The sequence below is a fragment of the Mauremys reevesii genome, linkage group 1 (assembly GCF_016161935.1).
Source record: "Mauremys reevesii isolate NIE-2019 linkage group 1, ASM1616193v1, whole genome shotgun sequence".
Taxonomy (NCBI): domain Eukaryota; kingdom Metazoa; phylum Chordata; order Testudines; family Geoemydidae; genus Mauremys; species Mauremys reevesii.
The window spans coordinates 226836685-226851540 of NC_052623.1; the positions used below are offsets into that span (position 1 = coordinate 226836685).

The 14856-nt window shown below is 43.6% G+C and overlaps 1 protein-coding gene across 4 annotated transcripts in view; it reads left to right on the forward strand.

Moving 5' to 3' along the window:
- PRMT8 (protein arginine methyltransferase 8) overlaps positions 1-14856 on the forward strand; it is a 113481-nt gene that overhangs the window by 91694 nt on the left and 6931 nt on the right. For all 4 annotated transcript variants that reach the window (XM_039538292.1, XM_039538301.1, XM_039538311.1 and 1 more), the window contains 2 exons: positions 4018-4133; positions 11516-11666. In XM_039538292.1, the coding sequence (XP_039394226.1) occupies positions 4018-4133; positions 11516-11666 (267 nt within the window). The remainder of the gene's footprint in view (positions 1-4017; positions 4134-11515; positions 11667-14856) is intronic.

Here is a 14856-nt window from a genome sequence, read left to right on the forward strand (position 1 = left end):
TCAGTGTATAGCATATAGAGCAGTATAAACAAGTCACTGTATGAAACGTTGTACAATTAGGCAAATATCTAGATGAGTTGATGTACTCCCTGGAAGACCTCTATGTACCCTCAGGAGTACACATAGCTAGGGTTGCCAACTTTCTAATTCCAGAAAACCAAACGCCCTTGCCCTGCCCCCCTGCCCAACTCCCTGGCCTGCCCCTTCCCAAGGCCCCGCCTCCAGCTCACTCCATGCCCCTCCCACAGTTACTTGATCACCCTAGCACCAGGAGACTTCCCATGCCCGCGGGCCCCTCGCCCAGGGGGCTGCAGTGCTGCTGTGCCTGGCCTGAAGGTTGAGCCCCAGAGCGAAGGGACCAGAGGCTGGCTGCCTGGCACTGAGGGGGCTCTGCTCCGCCTGGGCCCCGGGCTGCTGGCTGAGTTTTATTGTCTGGTTTTATTGCCTTTTTATTTTCTCTCTCTGATTATGATGCAGAGGGAGGCAGAAGGTTACAGGTGCAGGAGGATGTGGAGGTCACAGGAGTGTATAGAGACATAATGGGAGTGCAGCAGTGTATGGAGGTGAATGAGGTGCAGGGCTGTGGGGGGTGAGGGACATGGGGGCGGCTCTGGGAGGTGGAGAGATGGGTGGGAGAGTGCTGTAAGGGGTACAGGGCTAGGATGGGTAGGGGAGGGAGGCAAGGCAGGATGGGACAGGGGAGAGAGATGCAGTGTGGGGGATGCAGGGGTGCAGCCCCATTCCCACCACTGGGAGATGGGGATACATACCTCGATCTCCTGGGTGCCGGCGATGGGGCGACCGACCACGGTTCGCAACAGGGCACACGCTGCAACTCGAGCCCAGCCACAGGAGGAGCGCAAGGAGGAGAAGTGGGCCGGCAGCAGCGGAAGAGGCCTGCACCATGACCTCTCAACAGCCACCTGCTGAGCATTCTTGAGTCGTGCTAGTTCGGCCCCTGCCCTGCCCCAGCCAATGGGAGCTGTGCCTGCAGGCGAGGCAGTACACAGACCCCTCCGGCCACCCCTAAGCCTAGGAGCCGGACATGCCGGCTGCTTTCCAGGAGCCGAGCGGTGCGGAGGCTAGCAGGGAGCCTGTCAGCCCCACTGCACAGCGCTGCTATCCGGACAGTCAAAAGCCTGGTCAGCTGTGTTGACCGGAGCCACTAGGATCCCTTGTCAACTGGGTATTCTGGTCGGAAACCGGACACCTGGTCACCCTACACATAACCCTGGTTGAGAAATACAGATCTACAACATCCAAAGCGGATTGTCATCTCCTCCTTGTCCAAAGCCAGGAATATTTTCAGATTTTTTTTGGTTGCAGAAGCAGACAAAATCCCATAAAATCATAGTTACAAAAGGGTGTATGAAGGACACTTCATGTAAAATAACAAAACCTGCTTCCTGTCACCCCAAAAAGGACACTCTCTGTTTTTTGCCCTCTCTTTCCATCCTGTTTTCTACTTTCCCTTCTATATCTTGATATCTTTTCTTAAGGCATATCCAGTATCCTTGTTTTTCCCTGATTTATTGGTCTGTAAGTTTTTTCATCCCTTTTAAATATGTCTGGTTCTCCCCCCCTCCCCCCAGCCTATATTCCTTCAAAACATTTTTCTTTTCTGATATCACCTTTCTTCCCTATTTATACTATCGATTTTTTTCTTTGTCTTCTTTACTCCTTTCTGTCTGAATCTCTTCTCCCACTGCATTATTCTCTCTCCTCTACATTTCTAACTCCTCCCTAGTATCTCGCTTCACTTTTATTTCTCCCCATTACTTTGTTCTTCTTGGGATGGGAACCAGAGTCTCTCACATGCCAAATGCAGTGATAGGTGCTTCAGAAGGTGCTCAGAAATCATTCCCCTGCCCCAAATCTCGAAATTGGTTTAAAAATAATTATTTTTGGGGGGAGTGGGGGTATTTGCTTTCTGATCTGTGATCCTTTAGGGTTCATATTTTCCAGCTTTTTTTATGGAACCATGAGGGCTATAAACTTGGCACTTAAAATGAAAGCTGAGATTCTCCTATAGTAACATGCCTCAAGGAGCTGGGGCTGTCAGAAAACACACCAATATTGGGTGAGTAAGGATAGAAATCACAACAAGAGGGTGGAAAAAGAAAAAAAGATTTTCAGGAGTCACTCCCAGGGGCGGCTCCAGGCCCCAGCACGCCAAGCGCATGCTTGGGGTGGCATGCTGCAGGGGGCACTCTGCCAGTCGCTGTTAGGGTGGCAGGCGGCTCTGGTGGACCTCCCGCAGGCATGCCTGCGGAAGGTCCACCAAAACCGCGGGACCAGCGGACCCTCCGCAGGCATGCCTGTGGGAGGTCCACCGGAGCCGCCTGCTGCCCTCCCGGCGACTGGCAGAGTGCCCCCCGCGGAACGCTGCCCTGCTTGGGGCGGCAAAATGTCTAGAGCCGCCCCTGGTCACTCCACCTCCCCAAATGTGGGCAAGTTGACAACCCCATCAAAGGACACCATTACCAAAGAATGTATCTTTGCCAAATATGTTGCAATTTAGAATCCTACTTACTGACCTTTTACTATTGCTGCCAATTCTGACCCTGCTGGGAATTCCAAGAACTCAACTGCTGTGCTCTGAGAGGAGAAGCTTTTGCAAATCTGCTCCCTACCATGGTTTGTCAATTTACCTTGCTTGTTCTCATGCATAATAATATTTTTAAATGCTCAAAGTGCTTTTCCAGCCATTCTTCTACTCAGCACACACTGCAGCCCACATGACTTTTGTAACTTTCAGTTTAGACTTTTAATGGGGCAGTGTGGTTTAATGGAATTTGACTCATCTGGTTCAGGAGAGTGTAATATGATTTTGGTTTTAAAAAACAAATCCAAAAATGTAACAGTTCTTTGTATTTTTTCACAAAGAAATGTCAACCATAAGAGCAGAGCCAATGTACTTTCCCCCTAGGGGATCATTTGTTCAAAGAAAGAAACTCAGCAAGATAAAAGGCACTTACTGGTACAGTCATCAGAACAGTTCAAATGCCCAGTGAGCTCAACTCAGCTTGCAAGCTTTTTAGAAGGCAATCTGTCATGATGTACTTGCATTAAGGTCTTGATCCTCCAAACAACTTAAAGATGTGCATAACTTTACTCTCATGACTAGTCCACTGACAAGATAGGGCAGGGGTGGCTAACCTGTGGCTCTAGAGCCACATGCGGCTCTTCAGAAGTTAATATGTGGCTTCTTGTATAGGCACCGACTCTGGCGCTGAAGCTATAGTCACTGACTTTCCAGCATGCCAGGGGGTGCTCACTGCTCAACCCCTGGCTCTGCCACAGGCCCTGCCCCCACTCCATCCCTTCCTTCACCCTCCCCCAAGCCTGCAGTGCCCTCACTCCTCTCCCTCCCCACCCCCAGTGCCTCCTGCATGCCATGAAACAGCTGATTGGGCGGTGCAGAGAGGGAAGGTGCTGACTGTGGGGGCTGCCAGTGGGTGGGAGACTCTGGGACCAGGGTGGGGGACCTGATGGGGGGCTGCTGACATATTACTGTGGCTCTTTGGCAATGTACATTGTTAAATACTGGCGCCTTCTCAGGCTCAGGTTGGCCACCCCTGCGATAGGGGCTACTCATGTTTCTGCAGGATCAGGGCCTACGAGATTAAATGTTTTCTAGAAGACAGAGCAAGGGACAAGGATCCAGGGTTTTTGAGTTCTATTCACAACAATTTGGCTGACTTGCTGTGTGATTTTTGGCAACTCATTTAAATGCCTACGTTTTTAAAAGTGTCCACTGATCTTGGGTGTCTTAGTTACTGGGGAACCCAAAACAAGAGGCCACTTTTAAAATTGTGGGCCTTGATCTTCCTGTGCCTTCTCTGCAAAATGGAGATTTTGCCACTTACCTATTTAACAGGGGTGCTGTGAAAGTTAACTAATTGGTTGTGAAATGCTTTGAGATTCTGGAACAGAAGCAGCTATGCAAAGTGCAAAAGATTTATTTATTTATTTTATATTACTTCTCACCTTTGACACATCCATTTGCATTGACAGGGTGGGAGAATGTGTATGGCTTCGACATGACCTGTATTAGAGATGTTGCCATGAAGGAGCCCCTGGTCGACATAGTAGATCCAAAGCAAGTGGTGACCAATGCGTGTTTAATTAAGGTTTGGTAATTCCAAATGTACTTAAATGTGAACGCTTATACTTACTGTGGCATTCTTTGGAGATGCATTATTTTTTCTTTAACACTGTCTTTTGCGGCTACTAACAAGCTGCAGATACCATCAGTATGGAGTGTGATAAAATTAAGAGGGAAAATAATCTTAGTTTTCATAATATCTAGTATATGCATGTTGCACATGTCAAGTGTCATCAGCTCAGCTAAACATGAATTCTAATACCTTGGTCACATATGGTACTACCCAAATTGGAAGATGTCACCTGAGAGTGGGATTTTGTGCTCATCTGGCTGCTGCTATAAATGGATCTCCAAACATACCTTCAAATGCTCACAAATTAAAAATAAATATTTTTTTTGGAGGGGTGGGGAATCAGTGCAAGTACTTGGTAAATGGAGACACTGTACATATTTCGATATGTATTTTAATTATTCTTCTTCCCTGCGAACAGATATTGCAAATTTGAGATGGAAAGCTACCGGGGAGAGGTGTTAAATGGATTCTAGTTACAGTGAAAAGACTATGGTACCAGATGATATTAACTCTACTGGAATAACTCCAGTTTTACCCCAGTGTATGAGATCCACATTTGGCCTTAAATTGTCAACATGATTTCTGTAGCCAAGTTCTCACTCTTTTTCATACTGGAACCTCCCAGCACTCTTCTCCCGTTTAGCTTGGATATAATTGTGACTCAGCTCCTATTTAGTAATATGTGAAAGGCAGGGTGGTCACAACCCCCTGATGACTGTTCACAACCCCAAGTTGGGAATCCATGGTAGTTCATAGATTCTAAGGCCTTGTCTACACTGCCACTTTCTCACTCAGGGGTGTGAAAAAATACCCCCCTGAGAGCTGCAAGTTTCAGTGCTGTAAAGTGGCCATATAGACAGTGCACCAGCGCTGCGCTCCCAACCCTGGTAGCTATTCCCCTCATGGAGGTGGTTTTTTTATAGCGCTGGGAGAGCTCTCTCAGCACTGGTGCCACAGAATACACAGCCACATTAAAGCGCTGCTGCTAGTGAAGAGATGCCCTTAGGCTAGAAAGGGCCTCTGTGATCATATAGTCGGGCCTTCTGTATAACACATGGCATAGAAGTTCCCAAATTCCCCCCTTTTAGGGCTAATCCTTATAGTCCTTATTCCCCTGAATAGTCTCAGGGAGTTCAATAGGGTTACTTGAATGAATAAATTCTGCTTGCATTAGTAATGGTTTGCATGAGCCAATTTCACTTTCCCTATTGTTATCTGTATCTCTGGCTGGCAAGAGGCAAAGTACTGAATAATATTTCAGATTATGAAAACAGGAAAGAAGAAAAGTAAAAGCTCTATGCGAGAGCACAGCGTGTGCATGCTGTATCTGCACTCAGTTGAACATGAGATAGCTGTCTGTCTTTGTAGAGAGCACAGGCCTTAGTTATTTAAAATCATAGCACACAGGAAACAGTTAGCTAAATAGACTACTGCACACATGATAGTTAAAATGGAATATAGCTCTAAAATGAACTTTAAATGAACTAAACAAATGATGGCTACATAGTCAGGGCCGGCTTTAGGTTTTTTGCCACCCCAAGCAAAAAAAATGTTAGCTGCCCCCCACCCTAGCCTTGGGCTCCCCCCCGCACCCTCCTGCCGCCCCACCCCTCGGTCACTGGTAACTCGTTCCCAGGGCGGGTCATTCAGCAGGAATTTTGGATGTGCACAGAACACAGACAGGATTGGTTCCCATATGGTTACAGAACTGCAGTAAAGTAGAACAATTTTCAGCTTGTGTGATTGGAGGATATCTAGATGCATATTATAAGACTGTCCTATGTAAATGAGGAAAAGTTGAGGTGCCTTTATTACTCTTTTGTTCCACTTTTTGTTTCTATGGGGAATTTGCCAATGCAATATTACTGTCTTCCTTTTAAACAAATAAAACTTAAAAAAAAAAAAAAGGCACTGGCTGTTGAAAATAGCAATTCCAGTCCTAATAACCACTGGGAAGCATTTCTTGCTCAATTTTATTGTACTTTTTCTACATCAAGTTACAATGGATCAGTATATTTGATTTGGGAGAAATGAAGTAACAGCTGCCCAAATTGAGCTTGAGCACTCCTGCTCAATTTTGAGGGTGTTCAAATCTGGAAGGCAGGTGCTAGATTCCCTTTCTGAATATTAGCTAAATCTGGAAAGGAAAAGTCAGTTTCTGCTTCCATGGCTCAGAAGTGGAAATCCTCCTACCTGCCTGGTACTGTATCTAAAGCTGCCCAGCTCCTCTAGTAGAGCCTCCCCTCCTTTACTTTTCATTTTAAATTCTAGTGGGATCCACGTTTCTTCCTTGCTAGGCTTCAGATATAGAGGGGCACTGTCCATTTAGTCCACCCAATTCTTTCTTTGGGGGCTGCAAGGTGAGGTCACACCAGTATCCCTAATCCAGTCTGGGGCTGTCTTCTGAAGGGCATATCTGGGCCACAGCCTTCTACTCCTTGGGCACACTTGTTCCCTCGTTCACAGTTCCACCCCGCTCTAGCAGTGAGCTCTCCATTCACAGCAAGCTGCAGCATGAGGTCTCAGCTACCTCACTCCTTCCCCCTCCCTTTCCTGTTGATCACTGCCAAGGGAATGCTGGGAAATGTAGTTCTTTCCCTGCTCCGGGGCTGGCTCTATAGGCAGGGAACTAACCAAGGAACTACAGCTCCCAGGGCCCCCTGTTGGTTCTCAGCTCCCATGCTGGATCCCTGCCGCCCCTGCAAATGTGCCGCCCCAAGCACCTGCTTGCTTTGCTGGTGCCAAGAGCCAGCCCTGTACATAGTACAAGAACAGATGGTTGAATAGCTTGATTTCCCTGGTACCACGTAATGTGAGAGCTGTGTGTTTGTTGGCCCAAATCTAAAACCTTTAACAAAAACTCATTGAAATCAACAGGGTATAGAAAGACAGACTGAGTTCCTGGTCTTAAATTTGCTCCTATTCAAGTTTGTGCTATGCAAGCTAGTACTGGAGTAAGAAGGGAGTAAGAAGTAGCAACAAACCTGCTGTTGTAAGGCTTTTCACTCCAATGTTAGCTAGAATTTTTTACACTGCAGTCAATGCCTCTCCAGTTAGCTGCCCAGAGCGTTTGGATTAGCAGCATAGGGTAGGTGAGTCCCCACTGCATTATTAACTCGATTTCAGCAGCTCTCAGACTTCAACCTACATCCCCAGACAGGCCCACTAGCTTGAGTTTAAAGCACCACTTAGTTTGAGCTAGAGATCTATGTGCACGCACAGGAGTAGAGCTATGGGCACCACTTAAGTTATACATTGAGTCAACACTGCAGTGAAGACAAGCCCTTAGAAAGAAAGCGAACACCCCTTCTGTGAACTTTTCTAGTGTGGTCTTAAATGTAACTGCTTATTTTCAAAACGTAAAGTGCAATAAACTCTGCATTCACCTAACATTACAAATGCTTCTTCCTTATATAACATCTTCCTCTGAAAGAGTCCACCAACTTGCATCTGTCATGAGGACCATGCCTTCTGAGCAGCAGGCATCATGCATTCAGCAGGGTTTAGCCAGTGCTTCTATATCATGATGCCAACTTTTCCCAACCTAGCGCTAAAAATTTCCCAAATCTGGTGAAAAATCCCCAAATAAAGATTTTTACAGTGCTTCTATATCCTGGGAAATTTCTCAAAACATTTTACTCACAAATTCCCAGGTTTTGGGAAATTTCCCAGGATATAGAAGCACTGGCAGTGGGAGGTAGAAGTGAAAGGAGAAACTGCTACCAGCCAGTGCTGCACCCTCTTTCCCTGGCCAGGCCTTTTCTCTCCTGCAGAGTTGGTGGGGGAGGGCCCCAGGTAGGAAAGGAGCCACAGCTGCAGGCTCTTGCCTGCCCAGCAGGATGACACTGCTGAGGGCCCTGAGATGAGACTACAACTGCAGCCACTTCCTGTTATTGAGCCTATTTGGGAGGCCAGCATGGAGGCAGAGTTAACAGAGCACTGAGGCAGCTGCACAAAGCACCCTCAGACTCTTCTTCTTTCCTCTCCACAGCCACCCAAAAGGTCAAGGGCTGAAAGTGGGGAGTGTGATTCCCACTCCTTCCCTTCTAATTATTCTCACACCCTTCATGCACTCCTGAGGTGACTAGTGCCACTTGTGCCAAACCAAATCTTCCACCCTCCTGACTACAAGAACTGAGTGGGACACATAGCAGGGGAGGTTCCTTATGCTCATATTCCCCTCTGTGCTTCTCCACAGGCCCCCAGACTCAATCTGGTCCTAGGTAGTTAGCTGCTGTGTTTATCAGTCTTACTATTTCTCAACTTAACACTTTATTACAATTAAGGGCTCTATTTGGACCAGCCCTGTGCTCAGTTATGCCCAATTTTTGCATAATTTAGAGAGAAATGTGGAGGAGCATGACTTTTCCATCTAATTTTATGCAAAATTAACATTCAGCCACCTGGGATTTTGACTGAGAAGCAGAACACACATCTAGTATAGGAATGTGTGGCAGCTTAAATGGAGGTTAAGAACAGGGATTGAGTCAGTATAAAATTGTACAAATTAATCAATACCAAAAATGTTTTTAATCTCCTACTCTGCATGGCAAATTAAAGTATGGTTCTGCTCTGAAAAATGACTGTAAAAATGGCACCTTCTTACCAGTATTTTTGTTTCCTATAGATTTCCAGAGACATTTTTACTAACTTTGCTGACAAAATAAATTTTTTTTTATTGCTTTTGATTCTGCTTCACCCTGCAGAGCCAATGCAGCTCAGAGAGGGGGAGCTGGATTCTAGTCTTTCAACAATAACAAAAAATGTATGCTAAGTTCTAGTCAGTTACATCTGTGCAAATCCACTGAAGACAATGGAACTGCAGCTGTCACTGAAGGCTCAATTTGACTTGCAGAATCTTTGGCCAAGATTTTGAAAAGTGATTAGTTGTTTTGGGTGCCTAATTTGTGCCTAAGTTTTTGGGTCGCCCACTGGAGACCCTTTTTAGGGGTCTGATTTATACAGAGCAGGTGCTCACTACTCTTTGCAAATCAGACCCTTAAAGATGTCTCAGGTCAGACACTCAAAAAATGGAGGCATCCAGAATAGCTACTTTTTTTGGGGTGAAAGCCATCAGTACCGGTGATAATGAGGGAGAAGGACATTGCAGGTGGGTTTGCAGGGATGGCAGTTAAAAAAATGTTTTTACTTGCAGATTAATCATATTTGGAAAGGTATTATTAAGAGAGAATAAACGCAGAACCTCTGCAATGCCTTTTATGCAGAATCACTTTTCACAGAAGTACTGCACTTTAAAGCAGTCAGGCAGCTTTCATTTATACCACTTATAAACATGTGACAGATAAGTCAGTGTCAGATACTCAATGACCTTGGAAGCAGAATACATTTTTCATATGGTTGAACTGTTCCTGAACAATATCTCCAATATATTAAGCCAAAACTAGAGCTCTGTTGTTAAAGATGCAGGCCATCTTACCCTATGTTTTCATCGTCTTGGAAAAAACTATGAATTGTGTGGTCAATGCAAAGAAATCCATTTCTGACTAATAGCTGAGTCTGTCTGTGTTTGTCTTACTATGCCTCTCCTATATTATTTCAGGTTCTGAACAAAATATAGAATTGTATTCTATATAAATGTGCAAGATTCTGATCTCCATTATACTGATATAAATCTGGAGTGATTCCGCTTCAGTCAATTCAATTACTCCAGGTTTACACTGATGTAATGGAGAAGAGAATCTAGCCCATATGTTTCCTTTTCAGACTTCAGTAGTGTAGAGCAAACTTTATGTCTCAGAATGCATGAACTGTTGGTCTTTTTCTTTATTTTAATGTTGAAATTGATTTTCCTCCTTTTGATATGAAGTATAATATATGGTGTATTGGACTCATTACCAAATAGTTGTGCCTGGCCACCCACAAAAGAGGAAGTGAAGGCAGATGTATTTACAGGGATATAATTAAAATTCACCATTTGAAATATAGGATATCCCATACCATCAGATATGACCACAATGGTATACCAAGCCTTGAATCCTGCCTCTCACAGTATCCAGTATTTGATGCCTCTGAGGAAAACAATGAACATGCATAATACACCATCCCAACCAACTGTGCAATGCTGTACATGTGTGGGGAGAATTCATCCCGATTCCTGAGGCAATCAGCTTATGCCCTGAAGCGTGAGATCTGATTTGAGCATCAACATAAGCACACTGTCTTGGAGACAGTATCTTTATTGTTGAATGCCACATTCAAGCCATATTAAGACTTACATAATTTTCTTCTGTGGTCTAAAAAAGTCCTCTGCCTAATATTTGGAATCCATTCTTTGATACAAGGTCAGAAAGCATGATCGGGGGAAGTGGACCCATGTCACCTACTTTGCAGGTTCTGTTTATTTAGCTCCACACAGCTAATGCATATTCCCTTCTGTGAAGAGGATCCAAGAGTGAAAAAAGATGCCCTTACAAATCAAAATTCACAGAAGAGGCCTTAGATATCAACAAATTTAACCATGTTGCCAAGTAGAAATTAGAGGTAGCAAAGTCTACTCATCTTACTCACATCCCTGCCAATGCTGGGTTGTCCATTACAATGTGCCCAGACATGGCTGAAGCAAATAAATTTAAAAATTCAAATGAATATTCATGGAATATTTTCTGCATTATTCACTCAGCTATATATCTGTGTGCAGTTCTTACAAGTGATGAAAACTCCTTCCATCTCCTCTCAGGCCTGACCCAGGTAAACAGATGTGTTATGGCTTAATTTTCTTGCTGTCTCTGCTGCCAGCTTTCATGGCCCTGCCTCCGTTTTTAAAGTCCAAAGTCTGATTTCTTTCCAACCCCTAAGGCTTATGCCCACTCCTACAGTAATATTAACTGTCCTCTGCTGGTTATTAAGGGTCCAATTCTGCCACCCTTCCTCATGATGAGTAATAATTACATGAGATAGTAAGAGTCTCACAATTGGGCCCTAAAGGCTCCCTCTTCTACTTTTCCTCTATATTTCAAAGCATATTTTCTTACCTTGTTTCTAACTACTGCAACCCCCCAGGGCAAATTTCCTTTCACTGGTTGACCTCTCCATTGTTCTCTGCTGAGCTAGTGAGTTAATTGGCTGGCTGCCTGGTTGTAAGATCCCCCTTCCGGGTCATTTGCTGATTTCATGGATGCTATTCTTCTCAAACATGCCATTGATTTCTTACAGAGCAATGGGCTGCTAGTAGCCTACATTGCTGAGCAATAAATAAAATGTTTAAATACATCACTCAACATGTAAAACAGATCTGCTCACCTAGGCTAGTCAAGACAAGTCAAGACATACAGTCTTCTGTTATGTAAATGGCTTATTCTTTTTCCTCAATGCAGGAAGTGGATATTTATACAGTGAAGACTGAAGAACTGGCATTTACATCTGCGTTCTGCCTCCAAATTCAGCGCAACGATTACATTCATGCCTTGGTCACCTATTTTAATATCGAATTTACAAAGTGCCACAAGAAAATGGGATTTTCAACAGGTACACTATCTCCTTACTGCCACAGCTCCATTGTGCGATAATCCTGAAGGCAAGAATGTGAATCCTTTATTCACATTGATGAACAGATACTTACTGGAGTAGCTCTATTCTTGTGAACAACTGCTCGCCAAAGTGAGTAAGGAGTTCACAGTCTTGCCCTAGCCAGTATAACTCGTTTTTAAAAAAGAAAATCAAATAATTGACTGACTGTATTTAAAGGGACAGGATACCAAAATATCATTGGGCCAGATTGTCATTTGCACTGAGACACCATTATTCAGCTGTGGCAGGCCTTAAAGTGGCTGTAATTTAGATCTTGACAGAAAATGCCACCCCACCAGAAAATGTTGACTTTTCAGTGAAAAATCAAAAAGCAAAATATGTTGAAAAGTTGAATTTGATTCCGAAATGCCAATGTGGTGTCTCATGGGAGTTGTAGTTTGAGTGCCTCATGCACCCATTCTCCTCTATAATGTGAATTCTCAGGTCTGACTACATCTCCCATGATGCACCAGGGTTTCACACAGACGGTGTGGCATCCCAGGAAAATGAAGTCTGGCTGCATAGCCTGAACCATAGTGGAGGATAGCTACATGAAGCTACTGAACTACGACTCCCATGAGGCACCTCAGTGGCATACCCAAATCAAAATATTTTAGTTTTCAACGGAAATTTTTTTTTGCTTTTTAGTTATTTATTTTTTTAATTACAATAAAAAAATCAGACACTTGTAAAAATTGTTTAGTCAAAAACCCAATTTTCTGTCAAAAATAGTTTTGACATAATTTTTTCAACATCCCTAATATAAATGTAATTTATAACCAGAGCAGAACAAAGGGGCCTTAGTGCAAATTAAAATGTGGCCCAATGATAATGGAGTGTGTGTGTGTGTGTGTGTGTGTGAAATTTGTATTAACTAGAGACACTGGTCCAGCCCCTCAATTGGTGTACATTGGCAGAGAACCACAGACGTCAACAGAATTACACCTATTAGCCTCATTTAGGTATTTGGCACATCATTATTATACGTTTTTTAAAATGGGTGAATAGGCTGATATTTGCCTGATAGATCTGAGCATCAATGACTACATGCCTCCATCTATTCAGACACACCACTCTCTTCAGCTCAGGGAGAACAGACGGTCAAATTACGTCAATCTTCTCTAAGGAACATTAGGGATGATTTGAACCCCCTGTACTCTTTCCCCACAGTGCATCTGTGCTGGGTCATCCCTCCTGCACCTGAACTCCGATTTTGTGAGCATTCATGGCCCGCCATACAATTTCTATTCCCAGATGTGGCTCTTGGGCCAAAAAGTATAAAGGTGCACATAGTGGCATATTCCCATCAGAGAAGGGGAATAAGCTCTCCTGATATAAGGCACATTTTTACTGGTATAATTACAACCACCCTCGGGATTGTGGTGGTATAACCAGTTCAGCTAAATAATAATAATTAAAAAAAATCACACCTCTAAGCAAAATTTTTATACTGGTACAAAATCTGTGAGCAGACCAAGTATCAGCATCTTTCTCATCATCTCATGAGTTTGATTATGTTAATGTGATCTCAGTGAATGCATGATAATAATACTGGAAGAAACTCAATTTGGCTTGTCACAGACTGTTGCATTTTTACTATGAAGAGCACACTGAACACATATCACTGTCTCCAGCAGACAGCAATTTAAATGGACTCTTCTTAGCAGAAAGAGAGAAGCAGGCTGCTATGAACCAACTGATAGACATGCAAAAAGACTTCTGAATTCTTAAGTGTCTCTCATCTCTCTGTCTGGTCTTATTGACCCAGGCTCGCCAATAAACATGAAGACTCATTTACCAGAGAAAAACATTCTCTGTTTTCTTTTTCTAAATAGCCCTTCTGGCATTTTCTGGTGTTTTCAGCTTTCAGTGGAATGTCTTTGGAGTATGTCTTATATACAGTATCACATACAAGTCTTAAAAACATTTTTTATTGTGTTAAAAATACGTGTGAAAAATATTGCTATGGTTTATATGACTCATTTACTTTGGAAGATCATCTTTCACACTTCCACAGAGCCATTGGCCCTTCTCCTCTCATACCGACGTAAATAAGGAGTGATTGGATTGAAATCAACGGAATTATACTAGGTAAAACTAGTGTGACAGCAGAATCAGACCTCTTGATTACAATGCATAAAACACATTTACAAGCACAGTATTTCAGAGAGGCAGCATCTGTAGATAATCTGTGTAAGAAAAGTAAGGAGCAGCAAAAGGGCATTTAGCGCCATATACCAGCCTTTTGTTAATGTAGATTTTCACCTTACATTCCTGCTCATCCATGCTCTTTGCTCCCATCCTTTGGTTGGTCATTTATTCTCTGGATCTGATTCTCCTCTCACACTAGTGTAGCTCCATTGACTTCAGTTACTCCAGATTTACGTTGTAATATGTGAGAAGAGAGAGATCTGTGGGACATGAGAGCTAATCGGAAGAAGCAGTATTTTAGTTCCATGGAAGTGAGAGATTAAAATAGATATAATGATGGAGGAAGTTAGAATGTTTTTCACATAAAATAATCAAATCTTATTAGCCATGAGGCTAATGAGCTGGGAGGAAGAGGTGGGTCTTAAAATGGTACCATATCTGAACAGAGTCATGGAATCGGTTATTTTAGTGCCTAGGGGCCACAACTTGAGATCAGGGCCCCAGTGTGCTAGGTGTTATATAGACATCTCAAGGCTTGTCTACAGTGCCCTGCAGTTCAGCCTATGAGGGTGTGAAGAGCAGTGCACACTAAAGTGCAGTGCTGTAACTCCCATGTGGACACTACATGTGTGAACTAAAAGGTTCTTAGTTCACATTAATATAGTCCTCTTCAAAGAGGACTACAGTAATGCGAAGTAGGAACCTTTTAGTTTGCAACCGCAGTGTCCAGAGGGGGGAGTTATAGTGCAGCACTTTGGTGTGCACTGCTATTCACACCCTGTAGTCTGAACGGTGGGGCAGTGTAGACACAGCCTTACTGGGGTCTGTAGTTACTACTGTGATTGGGAGTAAAAGAAAAGTCTCTGCTGCAAAATTTGACAATGTAAATAGACAAGAGAAACAAAGAGTGAGAAAAAGGAAGTATTAATCCCCCAAGTTTATAGATAGGAAACTGAGTCACAGAAACTCTGTTAAGTGACTTGCCCAAGAACCCAGA